This window comes from Anser brachyrhynchus, assembly GCF_964034855.1.
Source record: "Anser brachyrhynchus genome assembly, chromosome: 3".
Taxonomy (NCBI): domain Eukaryota; kingdom Metazoa; phylum Chordata; class Aves; order Anseriformes; family Anatidae; genus Anser; species Anser brachyrhynchus.
The window spans coordinates 114956116-114980302 of NC_137696.1; the positions used below are offsets into that span (position 1 = coordinate 114956116).

General features: G+C 40.3%; 1 protein-coding gene across 1 annotated transcript; it reads right to left on the minus strand.

The window, feature by feature from the left end:
* Window positions 1-3606: 3606 nt before the first annotated feature.
* On the minus strand, window positions 3607-10983 carry LOC308193105 (cytosolic 5'-nucleotidase 1A-like). The gene is made up of 6 exons (XM_080587340.1): window positions 10612-10983; window positions 9934-10101; window positions 6976-7105; window positions 6446-6568; window positions 5573-5757; window positions 3607-4552 (listed from the first exon to the last, which is right to left on the minus strand). Exons 1-6 carry the CDS (start codon window positions 10966-10968, stop codon window positions 4214-4216), a joined length of 1302 nt encoding a protein of 433 aa, XP_080443466.1. The 5' UTR covers window positions 10969-10983; the 3' UTR covers window positions 3607-4213.
* Window positions 10984-24187: the final 13204 nt, after the last annotated feature.

Below are 24187 nucleotides of genomic sequence, written 5' to 3' on the forward strand. Positions count from 1 at the left end.
TCAGGACGGCGTGCTGAGCCCCATCCCATGCTGCCTTCGAGATCAGATTTCTTTCTTAGGTGCTGTGGCTCTGGATCAAGTCAGGTTTTGTGTCCGAGCGTAAGATAGATGTTAGTATACGGCCAAGCATGTCTTGCAACGTCTGTGTTGCAAGCAGAAGGGAGGGACTGGGTGGGGAAGTGTTACCCAATTCTTTGTGGTGGTGGCTGCTCTGGCAGCTAGCCTAGGGTCTAAACATGCCAGCGAGCTGACAGGCTGACCTGCTGAACACTTGGTTCTAGGACCAGCTTCAGCTGAGTAATATCACCTTGGAGGTAGCCTATGAGAGGTAACCAACTTTTGTGGACTTCAGGACCAAAGTGGTTTGTCCTATCCCAGTCTGGTGGAAGAGACACTGCTTGCAGAAGGTATGGGTACATACACTCACTTCACAACCATGCTCACATTCACTGGTCTCTTAAATACTAGCACAGGTTCTAAGTCCATCCAGTTTCTATACCTAGAGACTCAGGCACCAGCTCTGATGCTGGGTTTTCCCAGATGCTGGTCTCTTCCTGCGTGGTGGCTTGTCCAACTAGAAGTGTACTAATGGTTCACATACACATAGTGAGGGGCCCTCAAACAGCTGGTCTGTCTGGTAGCTGTGTCCAGACTGTCTCTATCCATTTGGCACCAGACCCTTGAGCCCCTCAGACCTGTGACTTTGCTCTCTGATGGCTGGCACTCAGATCTCTTGCCCTATTTACCAGCTGGTCCAAGTGGAAGTTCCTTCATGGTCCACACACACATGCTCAGAATAAAGAATTACCCATAAAGAAAATAGAAACAGTATTTGTGAAGAAGATATGTCAGACTGCAGTGATGAGGTACAAACTTTGGTCAAACATATTAACCAGACACCTGGATTACCTGTGACCAGCCCCTTTTATCCCTCTACTACTGAGAAACTACTGAGCTTGGTAACTGAAAGTTATTTTTCTCCTTAAACATCCACCTTCTTCACTGCTTTCTCTGCCCATCTGTTGCGCTTAAGGAGATGGATGTGTTCTTTTCAGTAATACTTCAAGTCAGTGCAGGTTACAGGTTCTGGCAGAGGCAGAGGAGCCCGTGTGGAGGTACCTGAAGTACCAGTTGCCAGTTTCTTTTTCATGTGTCTGTCATCCAGTGTTATAAACAAACTGAGGCAGTACAGTCCAGAACCATAGGACTCTTCTCTATTCCCCTGTTGAAAATTGCTGTTCTTTTAACTGTGACTGGCTTAGAGTAATGAAATGCTGGGGCATAAATTCATGGTGTCCTCATAAGCATGAGAAGCAAGTATTTTGTTCTGCTTTGTTTTGTTTTGTTGTGGTTTGGAGTGCAATTCTGGACAAGTCCCTGAGGTGTGTGCTTTCTTCTAGTCTATGTCTGCAAAACTAGAAATCCCTTTCCTTCAGTTCCCATCCCATCCCATCCCCCTTCAGAGAACTTTCTTGAAAAATGATTATTTTGGTCCACTAGCCAAAGTTGTGCCTTGGAGCTGGAGACAATGAGTAAAATGGGCAGAGACCACCTAGCAGACTTGAGTGTCCCCAAACACCCTGGTCAGCCTAAAGGGGCACTTGCATGAATGAATGAGACACCATTAACCCAAAATGCTGCCAGCTGGATATGCAAAGAAGCAGCCACCAACCTTGGGAGAGTTACCTCACAATTAAAAGACAGTATGTAATTTGAATACACATCTAAGTGCATTTTGGATAATTAAACTTAGGAGAAGTGACTGTGGACCTTCATGTGAACTTCTGGGCTTTAATGTTGTTTTGAATTCTATGACTAAGAAACCTACTATATGAATTTAATATATGAACCTTTTCTCTCTTTATTTCTCTTCACACATGCTTCAGTGCTGTCAGGACTGACACAGCAAGAGATAGCCCTTTATCGCTATGTACAGATCAAAAAAAGATGAAAGAACTGGAAGCTCCTATGTCCGGGCCAGCATGTTTCATTTTTTGCTGTAGGGGGGTTGTTGATTGGAAATAAATTTAAGCAGAATAGACTAGATGACTCCGATTCCTATTTATTCACTGATTTACATGCTCACCCTGTGAGGTATAAAACACTAACCTCTAGAGTCCCACAGGGATCAAGGATCCCATTTGCCCTTTTCAGTATCAGACTTCAGTTCCTATGCTAAAAGAAAGTCAAGTGCCAGCAATATGTGCATGGCATACATCCTTTATGTTGGTTTTTTTTTTGGCACCCAACCATCACATCTGTAGCTCTAACAATGCATGGGTGAAGAATGGCTGATCATGCTTTGCTTCAACAAGGCAGGACCAGTCTTCCTGAAGTTTGTAGCCATGCTTTTGTGGTGAAATACACATGTAATTTATACTCCACAGCTAAGGAATATTTTTGGATGTCTTGGAGAGCTGATTCTGAGCTCTCATACAAAAACATCTGTTAATAACTTTTTTATAATCTCCATTTGGCGAAGTAACTCTATCCCATCCTGGCAGACAATGACCAGGCTGCAGTTATTCATTTCTTCCTCACCTCCTGGCTGGGTTATAGAAATGTGATATATTTTGGGCACAAAGCCTTTAACACTTATGAAATTCCAAGTACACCAGAACTCTGCAGTACATCCCATCAAGAAGGCTAGTGTGAATACATAAAAACCTTTCCAATGCTCCCTATTCAAGTTTCGTATGGGATCAAGGCTTTCATCTTTGTTTTCAAAGAACTTTGGAAACAGTTCTTCTTTCAAAGAACTTTTCAAAGAAAAGAGCATTTAAAAGATTGCCTAGGTTTCTGGGAGGGAAACCACAATGAATGAAATGAAGCTCTCTGCAATAACAGGACAGTTCATCTGGACAGAAGACACCACACTTTCTCAGAGGCTTACATGAGATTCTGGAGTGAATTCCCTCAGGCACCACAGATCACCACAAAGCCTTCACCATCAGCTACTCCCACTGCAAAGCGCATTCTTTTGGTTTTGTCTCTTCTGGTATAAATACACAGCAACAATGAAAATAAAGCAGGACACTTGTTCCACTGGGGAGGGAAAGAGAACAAACACCACCTGACAGATGTTAGCTGTGTCATTTGGAAGGCACTCAAATACGTGGATGACACTGAGATACAAGAACTCAGCACAAAAGAGGCAGAATAGACATATGGTGTAATTTTACCCGAATTCATGTTGCAACAGAAACCTGTCCCCTGGAAATTCATCCAAGGTTGCCGAACTCAGTCGATGCAGATCGCAGAACAGCTGTAAAACCTAAGTGAATCTAGTTAAGAAACAAGTAGTTCCATCAACAGCGGTATTTCAGTATAGATCTTCTGTTGCTGTAAAGGTATGCTCTAATCCTTCGTTCTTTGCCTCAGTCAAGATACTCACAGCATCTCTGACTTCTTCCCAGCTCTATATTTACATAAAATCTGTTAGAATTTAAGTGTCTTCAAGACCTCTCACTCTTATCTTATGGGCTGAAAGCAGTCAGTTCTGGTTCTACCTATCTCAGAGAGGGAAGAGGCAGAGAGATACTGATCACATAAATTAATTTTGCATAGGAAATTATACTCAAACCTCTACATAGACAAATTACAATGTTCTGTAAAGCCAGCTTTATTATAGTAGGAAAACAATATAGAAAAATAAAGGATTCCTGTAAACACAATATCAAATAAGCTAACATTTCACTGGAGATCCATAGAAGCTGAAACTTCACGGTAACAAAGCTACTGAATACATATCTAACAAGGAAACACCAACAGGTAGCAACATATAGGCAAACTGTGGTTTTGGTAATTTCAGAAATAAACAGTAAGGGCAATATATGCAGTATGTTTTTTTCTTTTAAATAACCGATTAGCAGCTTTTTAGAAAAAAATATAACTGCTCTGTCTCTCAAAATATGTTTCAAACTATAAAACCAGTACAAATCTTTCCCTAATATCAAAAACACAGTGTTGTATCCAAACAGGTAAACAAACAAACAAACAACAGAAAAAAACTAGACTGCTTTAGAGTGCTATTAAAATAACTCTGTTAAAAACTGAACAATATTAAAAATATTTCCTCTAAAGGTTTTTCTAGCCAGAAGTCAAATCTTTCAACAAAGTGCTTATAGTACACAAATAGACGTTTTCAGAAAGAGCTATTGGTATATTAGAGGCTGGCTGAGTTAAGAACCTTATCTTTGATGGTGCCATCCAGTCACACAGATTTTTGGTATTTCTGAGCAATGCCATAGGGAACGTGTGCAGCTATGGTGCCTAATTTCTGCGCTCCTTCGATGTGAAACATCTGGTCATCAAAGAAAATGTGAGGACGTATTTTCACCAGGATCGGTCCTTTAGGAGCTCCTGCTAAGAACAGCGCCTCATCAATCTCCAGACCCCAGCTACGAAGAGTCTTCAGGACTCGGGCTCCAGAACTTGCTGCACTTCTGGCTGTGACCAGGAAGGTCCTTATTGGACAATTTAATCGTTCATTTTTTGCGTAGAACTTCTTCTGGAGTTTCCCTAGGTCTTCCAGAAAGCCTTTCAAAGGACCCTGAGTACAAAATACCAGAAGCATAGTAAATATTTTCCCACAGTTCTCAAAGTCAACCCTGTGCTTTCTTCCAGATTGCCAGTTGCAAACAAAATTCCTTCCTTAATGCTATTATAAATATAGCAATCTCTGTATGAACTATTTCTAAGTGGGTCTACACACACTAGGAATTGGAAAAAAGTTAAAGCCATAATCCTACATGGTGTGATCAGTAGGAAACTGATTCTCATTACTTACAAGATCTCTACAATATAAAGCTTACAAGATCTCTTACATTATAAAGTTAAAATTACAGTTATTAATACTATGTTCTTTGAAAGCACTGAAATCATTTTCCTATGATCCACAAGGTGCAATCACTTGCCTGTACAAAACCCAACAGCAGACCTAATTACACGTCACCAAAGTCATTACAGATTAATGACAACATTACACCCTGATTAAAAGTAGTAAATAATATTTAGTTTCAACTTGCAATATATTGCACTGTCCAGTACGTTCAATAGATCAAGCTTTTATTTTTGATTTATACCATTGTTAACAATAGTAGTGATGGCATTTTATTTGAAGCTAATTTTAAAATATTTTTGGTTTTTAGACAAATGTCATAGTTCTACTTGAGAATAAGCAAAATATCACCCCGCTTCAGCAACCTGAGTATTCCAGTTTTTGAAATTAACATTACCTATGCAACGTGATTAAAAAAATCAAGGAAATCAGTAGCAATCTTTCCTTTTTATAATGAATATAATTAGAATATAACTGGAAGCCAGTGTCTCATATATGCAGTTTTTCTCAGTAAAGTGAGAGATCTGGTGAAAGGACTGCCTTACTGGCTTCTTTTGGGTCAAATATGCATTTTAAAGATTATCCTTGAAAAAGGAAGTAAATAGGGCAATGAAATGATAATTCAGCTTCCACAATGATTAAAGCGTACACACTAGGGAAACTGGAGAAAGACAGCAGTAATGAGAATTTAAAAAAATGTTTTGAAAACTCTTTGATTTAAGAAGTACAAACCTGTGCAAGAGGCTTATTCTCATTCAGCTGTTCGTGTTCAAAAAATTTATCTAATCCTTGTTCTTTGACAATCTGTTCTGATTCATCAGAAAAGAGAACTGCATCCCCGTCGAATGCCACCCTCAGCTGTGTATCCGAATAAGCGACATCCTTGTTGGCAGTGAACATGGTAGCTGATGCGATGCCTGAAAGTGTATCAGAGAACTTCAGTTGGCATGTCCTGCAAAGTCATTCATAAAGTGACCAGTAGTTCAGTTCTAACAGTTTATTTGTGGTGACCTTTTCACACAGGGAGCAGAAACCATCCCTGAAGTTACTTTGTAATGGCTGTTCTCTAACACATCTGCATGGAAGCTGTCCTATTGGCATAGCTTCTTAGACATGCTTATTTCCAGTTCTGTGTAACATACAAACCTGGTCCCCAAGGTGTACTACAAATGAGACAAAGCATGAAATTCCAATGAGACTGTAATGTCAAACTATTTATTTTTTTTTTGCTTGTAGAACACAGAACTTAGCTTTTGTAACTCCTATCAAACAGATGATTCAACTCAAACAGATGTTGAATAGGGAGCGGCAAGCCGGTGCACAGAGGAATTCACTTCCTGTATGATGGCAGTATGGGAGGAGACAGAAAGGTGTGACAGAGGTAGAGGCTGATCAAGTTATCATTATCAGCAAGCTGAAAGGCCAGAGGGGAAAAATGCAGACAAATAACCTGATGTTATCTGATTAGGTACAAAGTTTGTGGCATGCACAGCAGTGAAATTCTGATTTGATGAAGGAGCACTACTTTCTGTGAAAGACACACCATGACTAGATTTGTTTTTAACAAGCCCAGCTGAAAGAGAACAAAAAAAGGACAATTCAAACCTGCTTCTATAGCTTCTTGCACTTTTTCAGAGTCTGCTGAGAGGTATAGGTTGGTAAGATACGCAGTCAGGTAACCAATAGGGCTTTTTCCTCCTGTCATGCAGAAGCGTTCAATTGTTAAGCCTGAAACAAGAACAGCACAACAAGGTGTGACTCCACCTTGACACTACAAACCTGGAAAATGAAGATGTAAAGAACAACACTAGCCTACAACTGACAGTAAGCTTAAAAAAGACAATCTTGTTCACTGCAATTTCAACAAGTTACAGAACTTAAACTGACTACAATAGATTAGTCCTTCCTCCCTGAGAATTTCATACAAAATCCCTCTGTGACAGCAGAGGGGATTCACTTCTATGACAGCAGAGGGGATATCTCACTTACTATGACACACAAAAATAAATATAATATCCTAAGGAATGGGTGTCTATATCAAAGAAGTTGCTTTTACTAAAGTCAGAACAGGATAAACAAAATCGCTGCATTTCATTATATAACCACAGGCAGTTCTACGTATTTATTTTACTTACCGTAGTGATTAATGCTGTTTATAAGCCTCACTCCCACTTGGGCATGGTTATTAGTCATCAGAACAATATCAAATCTTTCTTCATCATCAGGGTATAGCTCAAGAAGCCGGGCATTGACATGCTCCAGTGCCTACAGGGTAGAAATGTGGAAGTCAATAGACAAGTGGAATGTGCCTTCCTTCTTAATCGCTGTGGGTTTAGTGATAGTACTGTCTTGAAGGAGAATGAGAAATATCTGAATGTTTAACTTGCTGAACTTGTTTTATTTCTTTCTGCTCTGTCGCTCCCAGCAACTGTTTGCCTGGGCTTATCTGAAGGGAAGCAACTAAGTTTCTTTTGGAAAGTTACAGAATTTAACTTTATAACGGAAATCCTTTTTCTTGGGACACCATGATAATCTGGAATATATTTATGCACTGTTGAACATTTTCAGAATACAGATTAATATTTGTGTAATTTTTATTTTTTTTAAGCTTAAGATGTTGGACTTAAATTTGTTCTATCTAATCTCCCTATGAATTGTTTTTGTTTTGTTTTGGATACCAAAATTTTTTTTCCCAGGACCAGAAAAGGTCTCTTTTTCAGAAATGTTCATGTTACCTACTCATGTTGCTTAATAAATTTAATAAAACATTGCTGGTGAATGGTAGTATCCAGAGATCTTCTTGTCTACTTAAAGATTGTTGCTGTGAAATCGAGGAGAAGGTACAAAGGGATTTGTATGTGCAACTGCTTGTTTCTCATGAACAAATGTGAATTTGGGACACATACTTATGCAAAGATTTCACTGACACAGCTCAGGTGTCAGACTGTCCTTAAGAAACAAGTACCAAATCATATCCTGTCAAGCATGATTTTCTTGGAGATTTCTTACTGAATTACTGAATGAGACAGGTTTTGATTCATTCGAGATCTCTTTTAAGCTAATAGACCAACATGCTATATTCACAGTCTGGCATTCTTCTTATTTCCTTGACCTTCCATCTGGTCGTCTCTCTGTATCCATCTTGTCTCAACTTATATTTAGAATCGTATCCTTTTGGAGTAAGACTTGCTTTTTGCTCTAGGTTTACAGACCTCTACTTTGGGAGCTGGCCCTTGAATGGAATTCCTTGGGATTACGGCAATAAAGTCAACAATGAATCATCAAATGAATCCAAGACAGGCTGTTTTTCATTAAGGTGCTTTAAAAAGCCAGACCAGTTGTTAAGAATTAAAATGTAGATTTTATAATTAAATTCTGGGAATCTCACTTTAAAAAGCAAGTCTATGTCATGTGGGACTTGGCTTAGGAGAACCCTGAGTGAGAGCCTGGTATAAGGCCTAGGAAAAAATCTCAGTATCTGGTCACAAACCCTTTGCATCACTTTTTTTTCCTTTTGTTACTCTCTTCTAATACTCTAGCACACTCAGAATTTCTTCAAGTATTACAGATTAAGGGGGAGTGGAAGAGAGGAATGCCATTTTTTGTTCAAGTGCCTGTACAGTTCCCAGCCCAAGGAGATACTGGCCTGTGATAAGGGTTCTTAAGTGCTACAAGCTTGAGATATAATGTCTTTAAGTTAGTATCTTAAAGATCTCAGCAAAGGAATCCAAACAAAAAAGATACTATTTCTGTAGGTTTTCTTTGTCTCCAAGTAGAAAGAAGCATCCAACAAACTTGCACTTCTCTTTTTTTTTTTTTCAAATCAGTCCCACTAAAGACATAAACATATTTCTCAAAATCATAAATATTTTGAATTTTTTTCATTTTTGCTAAGCCAACTTGCTTTCCATGCTGGAGGCTGTTTGCCTTGGACATTTCTCTTATCTTGTGCAATGAAAGCAAAATATTCTATTTCACCTGTGCTTAAACCTTGACTCCCAACTGGGGGTCTATTGCTTTTGCTGGTCCTCAAGAAAAATTTCCAGGATGAGAAAGAATAATAGAATGGTTTGGGTTGGAAAGGACCTTAAAGACTATCTAGTTCCAAGCCCCCTCCCATGGGCAGGGACACCTCCCACTAGACCAGGTTGCTCAAAGCCCCATCCAGTCTGGCCTTGAACACGTCCAGGGGTGGAGCATCCACAGCTTCTCTGGGCAACCTGTGCCAGTGCCTCACCACCCTCATAGTAAAGAATTTCGTCCTTATATCTAATCTAAACCTACCTTCTTTTAGTTTAAAACCATTCCCCCTTGTTCTATCACTACACCCCCTGACAGAGTTCCTCCCCAGCTTTCCTATAGGCCCCCTTTAGGTAGAGGAAGGCTGCTACAAGGTCTGTCTGGAGGCTTCTGTCCTCCAGGCTGAACAACCCCAGCTCCCTCAGCCTGTCTTCCTAGGAGAGGTGCTCCAGGCCTCTGATCATCCTTGTGGCCTCTTCTGGACTCACTCCAACAATTCAATATCCTTGTTATGTTGGGGGCCCCAGACCAAAATGCAGTGCCCTAGGTGGGGTCTCACGAGAAGAAAGCAAGGAAAAAATTAAAGCTGACAAAAAAAAAATCAATCATTTCTGAATATAGTAAATTGTTTCCTGTTGAGCCAACACTGTCTTTAATCATAGCTGTAAGTGGGACAAAAAAGTGAAATTGAAATTAGGAAGTAAGGGGGTTGTGGTGGTTTTTTTTGTTTTTTTTTTTTTTTTTCCTTTCCTTTTTAGGTGAAAAGGTTGCAACATCCTTAAAACCATTTTGGGGCCTGTCTTAACTGAAAATGATCTTAAAAGGGAGGGGATACGCCGGGGGATGCTGCGGGAGGAGGGCAGTGAGCAGTGCTATGGGCGCCCGCAGTGTCCGGCTGCTGCGCTGCGCTGAGGATGCTGATTTCGGGCTCCCCGGCCAAGGCGAGTTCACCGCTAGGGGAACGGTTCCCAGGGGCAGGATTATCCCCGTCCTAGGAAGGCTCTGGGCTCCTCCTCTTCCCGAAATTCAGCCTCGCAGCATCCTCAGCACCCCTCCCGAGCCTGCCGGCGTACCTTGACGAAGTGGAAAGCCGGTCCGGGCTTGAGGGTGACGTTCTCGTTCTGCTGCTGGTACTCCACGTACTTCTCCACCCCTTGCTCCTCGTAGATCCGACGCTCCTCCACCAGGTCGAAGAGAGCTCGGGACGACACGGCCACGGTGATGGCGTGCTGGGGCTTGGGCTGCCGAGCGAGAGGAGGGTAGCGCCGGCACCCCCAGACCCGGCACCCCAGCTTCGTCCTCCCCCCAAACCCCGGCACCCCCACAAGCCCCGGCACCCCCCCCTAAATCCTGGCATCACCACCCCACAGCCCTGGCACCCCCCCAAGCACCGGCATTCCCCCCAAGCCCCGGCAGCTCCCTAAAAGCCCAGGCAACCCCCTAAAGCCCCGGCACCCCTCTAGCCCCGTGTGCTCCCCAAAGCCCCCGTGTCCCCTCCCCAAGCCCCGTCCTCCTCCCTCCAAGGCCCGGCATCCCCCCTTCCAGCCCCGGCATCCCTTTCCAAGTCCTGGCATCCCTCCCACCAAAAAAAAAAGCCCCTTCATCACCCCTCCAGCCCCGTCATACCCCGCCTAAGCCCCGTCCTCCCCACCCTAAGCCTCGTCCTCCCCCCCTTCCAGTCCCGTCCAAGCCCTCTCCAGCCCTACCCCCAGCCCTACCCCCTCCCCAGTCCCCATCCCTCCCGCTCTCACCGGCCGGGGTCTTTTGGAGACCAGGTTGTCGTAGAACGCCTTGGCCGCCGCCCAGTCCCTCTCGGCCTCCTGCAGCCGGGCCTCCTGCAGCCCGGCCTCCTCCTCCTCCGGCCCGGAGCCGCTCATGGCTCCCGGGGTCGGGGCAGCGCCGAGCGGGCGCGGCCGGAGCCCAGGACCGGGAAGCGGCGGAGGCCGCTCCGCCCCGCTCGGGCAGGGGGAAGGAGGCCGGGCTGTGGCTTTCCCTTTCGCTCTGTGTCGGGCACGGCACGGCCCTCCCCCGGCACGGCCCGGCCCGGCACGGCACGGCCCCGCAGCACCCGCCCCGTGGGTCAGCAGGGCCACGACATCTCGCCTCATCGCGCCCTGCCTGCCCCACGCTGCAAGATGCTGTTAGGAGCCAGCCTCCAATGCCCACAGCGCTCTCAGATTTATTATTTCGATGCGGTGGTTTAATTGCTTTAACATCATCAGCAGGACATTTTTAGATTTCTTTACAAACATAGCAATAATGTTGCTGGGCTTCAAAATGGGATGGTTGGTGATGGCCCGGGGTCATCTGTTCCATACAACGAGGCTGAAAATTCCTCTTAAAAACAGTAATTTTATTTTTTTTAGTGCTTAGGTCAAATTCAGTGTGCACAATGAACTGCTATTCTGGCAGGTGGATTGGGTGGTCCTAAAAACCAGAATCCCACACAAGGGTACTTACATAATATGGGCTGCTTATCTAATACATACCTCTAAAATGTTTCTGGCTTGTCTGAACCACAGCTAAATCCCCCAAACTGAGGAGCTGAAGGTGATAATGGGAAATGAGGAAGGAAGCGCTTTTTCTCCTGGGTTTGTATGGGGTCTGGCTCAGCACACCCACAGCCTTTGCTGCTGCTCGTAGCCAGTGACTCGGTGTCTGTACATCCCACAGCACATGTAAGCACTATTTGGAGGACTTGTAATATTTTGAAGGGAGACCCTAAATATTGCTTCCGACCCTGACTGTTGCATAATCTTCAGCAAATTACATCACGTCCTTCTGCCTCCATGCATTCTCCAAAAGGCATAATTATTTCTGCTACTTTTTTTTTTTTTTTTTAATGTGGTTTCCCAGTGAAAGGAGGCTTATGTGATTATACCATCTGTCCATCATTCCCTAGTGATGTCCAGTTCCAAATGAATTTGACGGAAGGATTAAGATCTCAGAGAGATTTAAATTCCTAAAACATTTAATGACCATCAACAGCATCATGCGATTTGTTGCCCTACTGTTGGAAAAGGCTGTACTGCAAAGGCAACATATTTATCTCCTTGTTCTTCTACTATATAATAGCAAATTACTACTCCCTGTCTGTCTGCCTTCTCCAAATCATTGCCCTGCTGAGCAGGGAAGATTCTGGAAGCAGGGAAGTGCTGAGCTCTGGATGTAAGATGGGAAATGGGACTTGACCAAAGTGGGGAAAGGGGGGCTAAACATGTGAGGTGCATGGACAGTACCTGAGAGTAACACATTAGGAGGACAGATGTGAAGAGAGGAGTTAGGATTATTTTAAGTGGCTATTGTCATGGCACAATGTAAAAGGCATAACAAATCTGAACGAATCTGGTTTTAGTGGCTCTGCTATTGATAGATAGATAGATTGTTTTCATTGAATTTTGATCCTGGATGCTTCACTCTTGTATCTGTACTCAGAGCTGTAGTGTGACATATGATGCTGAAAACACCTGCTCCCCTTCCTGCAGTCAAGACAGACATTTTCCTGCTTGCAATGCTTTTCTACATGAGCAGCTGCAAGCCTGTGTTCAGGCTGAGTAGTTAGGAGAGAAGCTAAAAAAAGGGATTCAATACACAGACTGGCCCCAGTCACCACCACTGCCCTGCTCAAACACTTCACCTAAGATGATCTCTAGGAAAATTCTATCCATGCATTTATTACTGGTTAAATACTGCATGTGGGTGAATTGCTTGGGGGAAGAGAACAGGAGGAATCAGAAACAGTTCTCTGCTGGGTACAAAGCAGCACTGTCATCTCTGCATCAACCCGTGGCAGTGCATTTCCCAGAGCAGCGCCCAGGCTGAATGCTTATGCTGTGCTCCCCAGCTCCCTGCACGTACTCAGGAGCAAGATCAGGGCTCCTCAAGCACATTCTTTGGTTTATTTTTGCTCCCCCTGCCAAGGGAAAAAAAAAAAAGTCATCACTCAAGCAATGAAGACTCCTTTGCAATACATCTGAAAATGTAAAAGATGGTAACTTGGTTCTGGGCCCAAGCAGTGCTGTTGAAGTGCTGCTGCTGAAAGCAATGCTATGCTAACATAAATATTTTGCTCTCTGGACCCACACGGTATCTCTACATAGCACTCAACTGTGTGAACATATGCACTGAACTGAGATGGCTCTGTTCTGTGCTCTGCTGCTTGCTGCTGACATTCTCTCCATTTCCTCTTCTGCTGGAGATTGTGAATTTAAGGCCCAACATGAAAGCCTTCCAGCTTCAGCACCTTATAAATGAAGTCTTGACTTTCCAAATGCAGAATGTAGCAGCCTTATCTACATCTAAAAAATGTGGTAATGCCCATGGAGTTCCAGTAAAGAGTTATGTGTTGCTTTTACTAAATCTCCTGGGGAGTCTGAGAATAGGAATGGATCCAAAATTGAATGACTTTGTGGTTTCTGAGCTAAACTAGAAAGGGAAAGAATTTTCTGCTATCACCCATTAATTTGTAAAGTTGTAGGGTATTTGTATTAAAACAAACAAAAAAGAATGTCTGGTGCTGTCTTTGTATGCACTTTTTTTTTTTTTTTCCCCAAGAACTGTACAGCAAATGTAAGCCATGTATATACCCTGGTCTGTTATAAATAGCAGCGTTTTTAAAAGTTCCCCTGCCTGAGCAGCATATACCTTTCCAATATTAAGATTAACCACTGAGTAAGATTTCAAGAAGGAGCTCGAAGTGCATAATTAATGAAAAGTATGTGTTTTGTTGTTGTTGTTGTTTGTTTGTGGTTGTTTGTTGTTGTTGTTTCATATTTATTTGTTTTCTACCTACTTATATCTGGAAGAATGTGAAAAATTTCCAAATAATTAAAAGACTGAGATCAAAAGTCAAGAAAGGACTCACAATAGAAGGATTTTTTCTCCCTTTAGATATATAGATGCTAACGTGTATTGTGCATGATTGTATCATAGACATTTGGTCTCTGGGGCCTAATCCAGAGTCATGTCAGGGTCACTTCAAGCTGTGATTGCACTGACCTTTCCTTCATGTATGCATTCTGGTTTTTCATGCTCAGACCCCAAGACCTGCGTGTAGGGTGTTCCCAGAAGGAAAGGACATGAGGAGGGCATTGATCTAGGTCAGCCTACCGTGGTAAAATGTGTGGCAACACTGTCACATTACATCTGACCTGTCAGATAAATAATTTGGAAAATCCTTCTGCTCGTAGATAATATAATTACTTTTAATGTAATTGTAGAATTCACAACCTAATTTTATGAAAGTTATCCCTTTATATTAACAATTAGTTGTTTTCTGTTTCCTACAAATTCTCGGTATGGATGTCAGACTGCCTGCCTCCTGTTGATCAAACAGTCTAACACAGGCAGAAATGACAAAAAGCAGTTGGTCTGTGTCAAAGATTTGTATGGCAAAGCTGCATCATGCCTTGGAGACATTTATTTGTGTACACCGAAGAAATCTTCCCATTCCATCAAAATACTTTCCTTTTTCATCTCATGATGTTTTCTGGTGCATCTAGCAGTTGTGCAGGCCATTTCAGCAGTGGTTTCCATTTTCTCTCTTCTCCTACCTTTCCGTTTCTCTGAGTTCATGAAGTGAAACAGGAATGCAGAAATATATGGCATCACACCGTAAGCTATGGCAGCTGCCATCTGTCTTCCTGGCTTTGCTTTACTGCTGGCCTTTCTGTACTAATACATTCATTTGCAACAGCAACATAAATCGTGTAGAGATAGAAATCTTATATTATTCTAAGGCGATCTATTCCATCTCCATCACTCGTTCCATGCGACAGATTAGGTGACAACCAAGGCTCAATCTGGCACAAGTACAGAGGTTTGCTATGGGGATGCATAAGACTCGCTGACCCATGATCTCTTTTCTCTAAGCAATCCTGTTTAATTATTGCAATGGGAGTTTCATTTCTCCTATTACTGACATTTTCTATTCCTTATTTTTGTAGGGATGAATCAGCAGCCAAGCAGTGTCTTTAGCTTTCTGGACATTTCTTCTGTGTACAGAGTTTTGTACAAATTTTTCTAGGAAAGGATAATCTATAATATATTTATATGACTGAATTGACTTCCTAACTCTTCTGAGATGAACAAAAAAATTATGAGCTTACTTTCCCCCAAGGCAGGCTCATCATGAAATTACAAGGTTTCAAAAAGGAATCAAGAAGGATTCTGAAATTCAGAAAAATATTATCATTACCAGGGTGTTAAATAAAAACGTGAGAAAAGAGTGTCTTAGCTCCAGGACTGAATATGCCTACCCTAGCTAGTTGTTTGCCACAGGAAGAATTTAGAAGCATTCAGTGATTTTTCTTACAATATGGCAGGAGCCCAGCTTCAAGTAATCCTAGCCGTCTTGCCAAAAGGAGGAGGAATAAGACAAGAATACAGTCTTGCTGAAAATCCATGGTCAGAAAATGCTCAAAACAAGGTGAATATGCTATCATAAAATAATTATATCAGTGTTTGTTTTTTGTTTTGTTTTGTTTTTCAGTTAACGTAGAAAAGAAACTAATAAAACTACTGTATTAAAACAATAACAACAACAGCACAACTACCATCACTGACAACAACAGCAATAATAACAGGTTTAGATTGTCAGTTTGCACTGACATAAGTCAGTTTGCACCGATGGACTTTGCACTACTGGAGTTATTCTGTAGGCACTTAGTACAGTAAGATTGTGTTTCCTGCTGAAACAGAAGAATTTTTGCATTACAAAACAACCATAAATTACATAGAAGGTGGATATGTTATACATGTAAATCCCATGGGGTTCCTAGTTCCTGCTGAGTAAAAAGTAGAATATCCCTCCAAATTTAAATTCAGCTCTGTCTTCAGCTCTGACAATTGTTTAAATGGTTTTCTATTATGCACCAATTATCTCCTTGATAAGAGAAATAAATGGAGGCTCCAGCCAAGCAAACAGCACCACACAGGGACAAGTCTGGGCATGACAGAGACCTAAATGCTGAAACCCTATCGATTCATTTTTCCATAACAAAACAAGTTAAACTATTCTGAGATTCACTCAGGTAATTAAATGTTCTATTTTTCATTAAAGACCCAATGATTCCGCTCTTTAGTCATATTAGTTTCCATGAGAGTTCAAGTTAAGTATTCAATTAGGTTATATTATTTAATGAGAAAATCATATTGTGAAAGACTCCTAGTTCATATTTTCATGTCCTTATACAAAACCACCAAAGATATCTCACTCAATCCCTGTTGTGCTTTGCTCATTGTATTTAACCCCAAAATAAAGAGAGAGAGAGAGAGAACAAACAGGACTGTTAGAAATGTTTCTCCTGCCCCCTCAGTGGCATACATAGAAAAGCCATCCAAGTAAAGTGTGGTTTCCCACCCATTTCCTGAACAAAACAAGGTCTCAAACGTGCATCTCAAAAAGGTCTCAAAAAAGTGCGTGCTCGAGTGCCTCAGATGGAGGAGACTGCACTGATGTGATGACTGAATGGTACCACGGGCTTTGTGTAGCAGTAGCAGTGGAAAACCAGAGCCATCAGGGTGAAAACACCCACAGATTGCATTATGGCACTGGCTGTCTTTCACAAATACGTTGGGAAAAACAGATCCACTGCTTTGCTAAAACAGAACATCTGTCTTTCCTCTTTACATATATAGAAAGTCTCACTCTACTCTGCCCCCATGGTGTAACTCACAAATAATGGGATCTACGTAGCAGGCTGGGAGGCAAGATTTTTGTGTGTATAGCCAGCCCCCCTTTTACTGTCTTTGAGGACAAAGCCTTGCATTTGAGGATAAAAATAATATATATATATATTAATAATAATAAAAGAAAACTTTCTAAGCATTCTTGGGCAACAAAGGGTAGGAGTATAGCCAGAAAAAAAGCACAAATTGCTCCAAGTGGTATGGAATGGTTTGATTACAGCTATTAATAAGGGAGGCAAGCTTTAATTGTAGTTAATGTGCTTTTGACTGTGGAGAGCTACCAGCCAGTTCCAAGAAGAGGATTGCAAGTGATTAGTGTAGCACTCCTAAGGGGAAAAGAGGAGCCAGAGGTATACATACAGGAGGAGATTTAGGGCTTCTCTAAGTTATGGCTTCAAACCTGTCAGCAACCTGCACACAATGTGCCTGTTACTTAAGTTACAGTGTGACTCTCGTTTGCAGGGAATGTGTATCCCATTTACGGTTCAGGTCCCCTCCCTCCTTTTGGCAAGTTAAGCATCTGGGAGAAAGTGAATCAGGACTAAAAGTGATGATAATGTGTTATTGTTTGTGTTATGCTAGTTACCAAGAGCCTCAGAAAGCACTGGGGAGCTGTTGTGTTTGATCCTGTAGGAACACACAGGAAGGTGCTCCCCATATGACATCCCTCCTCCCCTCTTGAGTCCTTTCAGTAGAAGCAAGATGATTTTTGCAGACATCTCCAAGCTCAAGCATTAAGTGTGAGGCTTGCACAGTTGCCCTTCTCCTCATGCCTTCCCATAGCCAGGCTGATGTTTCAGGCATTTGCAAAGCAGTGCCTCAATCCTTCTGCACGTGGCCCACAAATGTCCAAGAAAACTGTGTTGACCTGGTTAATGTGGCCACTAATGGGAATTGCCTGGCATGGGGGGCATCAGACATTGGTGAATTTGTGGGGCTAACCTGCAGCCAAGGGTGAGACCCACACTCAGAGCTCCTTTCACCATGCTCCTCCTTTTGTCATGTGGCTTAAAATGTTCCTCAGACACGTACATCTGTTCACAACCCAGTACAGTACTATTCATGTATCAAGGTAGGAAATGCTCCAGCAGTCTGCTTTCAGCTCCCTTGAATGCTTTCAGTTCCCTTGAAAGTTGTATTATTTACATCAAAGTCATGTTTATATTTCTCTGTTTTCAATATTTTTCTTGAGGGCATGGAAAGATAGCAATAAGAGAAGTAATGACAAGAATAGCAACAACAGTAATAATATGAAAGCAAGGTTTCCAGAAGGAGGATTTTACAATATATAATACCATAAGCGTCAACATCAGAAAACCAAACCCTCATTTTACATGCTGCTATAAAATCACAGAACAAACAGATAAACTCAGAGGGTTTTCAGTAGGCCTTGCATCATATAACTGGGTTATATCTGAGTTATATTATCAACCTCAGCTCCTGACTTTGGAAAAAACCACATAAACTGCTTGTCCTCCTTGCATTGTAATTTCCTTCTGGTACAGAAGTTTTCAGGTTAGATGCAGTCATTATGGGCTTCCTCTGTGAGAGAGGGGTATGTGCAGAAGGCAGTTCATTCCACTGAAGGCTTCACTTGCACCCTGGAGATGATCCTTTCTTTCATACAGAAAGATAGGAAGGGTTGTTGGTGTTTTTAAGCTTGGTGAATCACTGTGGAATAGGAATGAAAGGAGCATTAGGAGACACTCAGACTGATAGCCTGTACATGTGCAGAGAGCAGAGCTCTGACAGTACCCAATGACATCTTCCCTGGTGACAGTGTCTACCACTGCCTGTATTTGGTGTTAATTAAATCACATTGAGTGTCTTTGTGACCTGAAGTCATGTTCCTTCACTCTGTCCCACCTGCTCGCAGAAGCTGAAAAAATTATTGTAAATAATGCATGATGTTGGGTGCAACTGCCAAGTCAGAAGGCTGAGCTGGTCCTGAACTCACCTCTCATCAGCACTACTGCAATAACCACTACCAGGCACTAGTCACAAAATTCAGGCTGAAAATCTGGTGCCTGGCTAAATTTCAGTTTGTGTAACAAAATATTGTCACATAGTGCATGGAGAGTAGAAAAAGAAGCAAAGAACAGATTACCTGAGACTATTTCCTTGAATTCACATTATCTAAGAGCCTACCAATGTATATTTTAAAACCAATTAGATTTCTTTTGTTCTCTGTTGACGTGAGAAAACTGTTAAAAAGACTTACTCAGACATATTTTCTCCACTTTACAACTAGAGAAAGAACTGTGTCTCAAAAAACTGTCACTAAGCAATTAAAAAGGAATAAAAAATTTGAGCTCCTTCTAAGCCTTGACTTCTGTGTCTCTTGGTATATACTCATTGCATTTCAGTCACCTTTACTAATTGTTTTTATTTCTTTATTAACAGCTTTTGTTAACCAATGAGATGACGGATTTCTTTCTTTCTTAACTTAATGATCTTGTACCATTAAATTTCGTCTCATTTTGCTGACTTCTCAAAACCAGAAAAGACTGAGCTCATTAACAAAAAATAAATAAGATCAGAGTAATGAATGACTCAGGAGTAATTACCAGCAGCCAATGAGTTTCTCTATGTCCCATGTAGTTATTTCTTCTCCACATTAATATAAGAAAATGGTTCAGTAATAATTCATAAAATATATTGTCAAATCACATAACCAAAATAAATTTTTCCACAGACCTTCAAGAAAATTAGTTTAAAAGTACTTCCTCTGTATAAAAATAAGATATTAATGAAAGAATATTTATTCTTGCATGACCTGCCTCTGTTAAACTATTTCACATTTTATTCTACATCTGTTTCCATGGATGTATTTTTTCCTTCCTTCTAGTTCTGACTTAAAGCCTTGAATGCCACTTAGGATCTTCAATTTATTTTCAGCTGTCTCAATTAATAATTGTCTGATAAAAAGCTATCTATATCTATCACTGTAGATATTGCTTCTTTAATATCCTCACCATTTATACCAATCAAGTAAAAATAACATTGTTTCTTATCCATCCAGATGTGTGATGAAATCTGTTGTTTATCATATCCAGGAGTAATTAGCACTTATCGTTACTGGTACCATTTGTTCTCCAGTCTATCCATTCATTTCTGCCATATCACAGAGTTCCTAGTGATATTTATATCTCTAATAATATCACATATATTTGGATATGGTATTTCTCTCTGCCTTCTCTAATCAGTGTTATAGTTTTCCTCCTTATGCATGAACTTCTTTCACATGACATCTTTAAATTAAAGTCTAGGGTCAAAATTCTGTCCTTCCTGCTGGTAGTGAGATATCTTCAACAGAAGAATTTCACCCTTCCAGCAATTGGCTTCTCTGTCCTGGAATAGGCTCAACTGAGCCACAGCAGACTGCCAGTGACAAGGTTTGCAAACAGCCCCCACAGAAATGAAATCTTTAACTCTTAATAGACTGCTTAAGAAATGGAAAGTGGCACAGGAAAACTGTGTTTGTTCTGTTGGCTACAAAATCTTTTGAAAGGGAAAAGTTGTATATCCAAACAATAGATTTCTTCTGGTCCTGTAAGAATTGTCCAAGATAGAAAACTCTGTAGAAGCCTCCCAGATCTCCAATTCAGCTGAACTTCATCAAGTTATTCCTTTTCATAAGTCATGAACATCACAAAAGTATCACTAAGAAGGGGTAAAACAAACATGCAAAAAACGCTACTGTGTTTTGTTGTAGTTTCTGTCACCATAATAGCTTCCACATAGTGAAGAAGCATTGGTCAAAAGTCCCTTGATACTCTAGAATAGATTTCCTGTTTTTTTGGTTTTATTTATTTATTTATTTATTTATTTTATTTATTTATTTATTCTGTGGTTTGCAGCATGTTAGCAGGAGGTTTTGGGGAATTTGGGTGTGAATGGAATACAGTCAGTACAGATCACATCTTCAGTGAATTCTTGCTTATTCAAGTATAACTCTCTTGAGCATGTGTAAACTTATTTTCCAAAGTCTCATAACTTGGTAATTTTATTTTATTTTATTTTATTTTATTTTATTTTATTTTATTTTATTTTATTTTATTTTATTTTATTTTATTTTATTTTATTTTATTTTATTTTATTTTATTTTATTTTATTTTATTTTATTACTATTATCGGAAGTATGGCAAAAGTTACTTAAAAATATTAATGTGAGCCAAACAGTATATTATTCCCAAACTGCATTCTAGGAGGCAGATGAACAAATTGCTGAAAAAACTTTTCTCAGTCCAGGCTGAATTTACAATAATAATAATAATAAAATGTTGCAAAGAATTAATGTTTGGCAAAGTGGAAAATATTAGTCAGCTTAAGCTATAGCTTTTAATACATACTCTGCCAACACTGTATTCATTCCAAAATGGGAGAACTCTGTACAGTTGAGTAAAAAGCTGTGAAATAACTGGTAGCCACATTCTTGGGTTTTATTTAGTGCCAAGAAAAAGACTCTAAAAAGCAGACCATGCACTGTATATGATTCTGATGAAAAGCTAAAGAAGGTAAGTAGTCAAATAAATTGAAGCACAAAAACATAGATAAAATGAGTTTTTCAGATGGCTTGGATGCTAGTTTCATAATATGTGCCAGTAAATTTAGATGTCATTGTAAAAAGATAGGAAAACAACAACCATAAATTTTGGTATACCTACCATTCTGATATCTTACAAAAACCATTAAACTATAATATGTGCAAGTTCTTCTAAAAGACAACCTGAGGCATATTTTGTGAGATGGTCTCATGGCATGTTGCAGCAGTAAAGTTCCAATCCTGTTACCAGGTTCAAAAGACCTCTTGCTATTTCAATCTACATAATTATATTGAGGTGATCAATAGCTTCAACTAGTTTAAAAATAATAATAATAATAAAAAAGTCACCTTGCATCATAATAGGCTTTTCCAATTTTTAATTAGTTTGTTTTGTTTTTAACAAACAAACAAGAAAAAAAAAAATTAGCTCAGATGCACCCAAAATGATACAACAGCTTTTAATTTTTGAAATAGGGTCTCAGGTCAGCATCAAATTTTACTTTTCCTAGCAAATAATCTGCCCCGTACAGTTCATAACTTTCTTGAGGGTCTGTGAATGAAGTCCTTTATTTAGCATAAAATTTTGATAATCTGCTTGCATAGGATCCTCTCAATTTTGCTCTAAAACACAAGAGGTGCTCAAAGTCTCCATTTCTCTCATCAGCTGCCTTGGGCACTCCAACTCTGAAGCACCCATGTGCTAGCAACTCCTCATCCTGCATTGCCTCCAAGACAACTTCCAGGACTTCCAGGACACACGATTCCAACTTTTCTGATTGCAATGTAGTAGCTGCTCTCAGTTTTTAAGGATGCCAGATGTGTTCCAGCTAATGTGTTTGCAATGAGTAAAGAACACTTCTGTTGCTCAATCTCCTTCTCAGTTCAGGTGAGAATGAAGCTCTTCCTCACTCTTGCCTTTGGATTATGACCTTATGGAAAATGAATGAAAAGACATCTAAGAACTTTTAAAGTATGGTAATATGGTGGTTTTTTTGTTGTTGTTGTTGTTGCTTTTTTTTTTTTTTTTTAACCAGCCACTGCTGTAATAATAATTATATAATGTTTTCTGTTTCAAATTTCCTGTCAGTGACTTTTCTATTGTTCTAGGACTTATGAGGCCTTTTACCTAGTATTCATTTTTAAAGGTTACAATATAATTTAGGGGAAAAAAATAAGCAAAAATATTTATGTTATAATACAATAAATGTGTAAAAGACGCAATGTGTGATATAAATCATGATGATGAGGTGAAAGATGATTGTTTTCCTATTAAAAAATGTAGTCTTAGAAAATACAAATAAATCTATTAAGGAAGATTAAAAATGTTTGCTTATACTCAGAAGAAAGAAAAAAAAAAAAGGAATGCACATGCTGGAACACTAAAGTAGAATTTTGTCTTTGAGGATGTTCCTACCCACTCTTTTAAAAATGTAGATGTATGAAATAGTTGGAAAATAAATGTGAAATGAAGGCAAGCTAATGAGAGTGGTCTAAGAGTAGAGCTGAATGCAAGTCTGCAAGGCTATGGCCACGTGAATTAGTTTGAGAGAACGATCTTGCAGCTGGTGCTTACAGGAAGAGAGAGGAAACAAAAACCTCCATAAACCTGTCCATTAATAAATGCTCTTGTAGCACATGACATACTGCACGAACTATGCTGCTTCTGCTTACATTGACAGAGTGGTAAAGCCCAAGCCAAACTGTTTGGACATGCTCTGTTTTCTGATGATTACATATTTTACTGCTGATGGCCACAGCAATACCCATTTACTGTTAGTTGCTAAAAAAGACTGAGTCTACTCATCTATGCATGCTGGAATCAAGGCTTTTGGGCAGAAGACTTCTGCATTCTGGTCTCTGGAAACACATTTGCCTATGTGGCTTCAGTTGTTAATGATATCATGGTCAATATGGAGCAAGTTAATTTATTGTTAGTGATATCTCCATCTTCCATTTAGCAAAAGTAACTTCAGACTCTTTGACATATCTTCCCTCTCCCAACATGTCCAGTAACATCTACTCAGTATTTACTCCTGGAAAAATATTATGGAGATAACAAAGTGGTTTTATGTGACTTTTTGCCATATTTCTCCCTAATCTTCTGACAATGAAATATATAATCTGAGTTTTCCACTTCAACAGAAACATTTTTTTCTAACAGGGTGTTTTACTCCTCCGTAACATGGAGATGATCAGAGTTCTGGCAGGGCAGTGGTCTGTCCAAGTGCCAGCAGGGAAGCTCCAACCTGATAGCAGGCTCAAAACTTCTGGCCTAATGGATGATGGTGGTGCCAGCATGTGTGTCTTCTGGGAGATAGGAATGTCGATCTCACGCAGCGTCAGGATTTCTTTCCCTTTACAGCGGCTGCACAGAGCGGCAGCAGTGGCATTGATTCCAGCTGTTGCCGCCCTGCTGCACGCCAAGACAGATAAACTGAGGGTGTTCTTAGCAGCTCCTCTATGAGGTAGTTAGATAAACACAAGAAACATAAGGAGATATTAAAGAGTAGATTATAATCCATTTTCAGGAAACAGCATTTTCTCCAGCAAAAGAGACTGAACTTTATCAAAGGGAAAACTTCTCCTGGAGGACTTGCCAAAGTAAATCTCTTTGATGCAAACGGTTTAAGCAAAGACATTCACCTTAATCTACTGTGTGGTGACCCGGTCTTCTGATACAAAGAATAATTATGGGTGTTTTCAGAATTGCTGTGGTCTGCAAATCCTCCAAATCTAAAATGAGTACTTAGTGTTCCCACTTCACCACTTGGATCCTGGTAACCTACATTTCTTTTAAATTTAGTAACGCCTAATGTCTTTAGATGTTGTTACTCAGAAGGACTTCACTGCCTTTTGAAAGACAGATTTAAAAAAATGCCAGTGTTCATTAACCAGCTTCTTTCAGCTTTACATTTATTATTGTGCCTGTGCAAAAAGGAATAACATCTAATAAACTGAATGACCTACAAATAACTTGCCCAAAAGGCAGAACAAAATGGAGTGGAAAAGATGAGTGTTTAGCTGTTGAAATTAGTATTTTCATGCAGATTGATGTTTGTGCCAGTTTGCCATCCTGGACGCTTTCAGTTTAG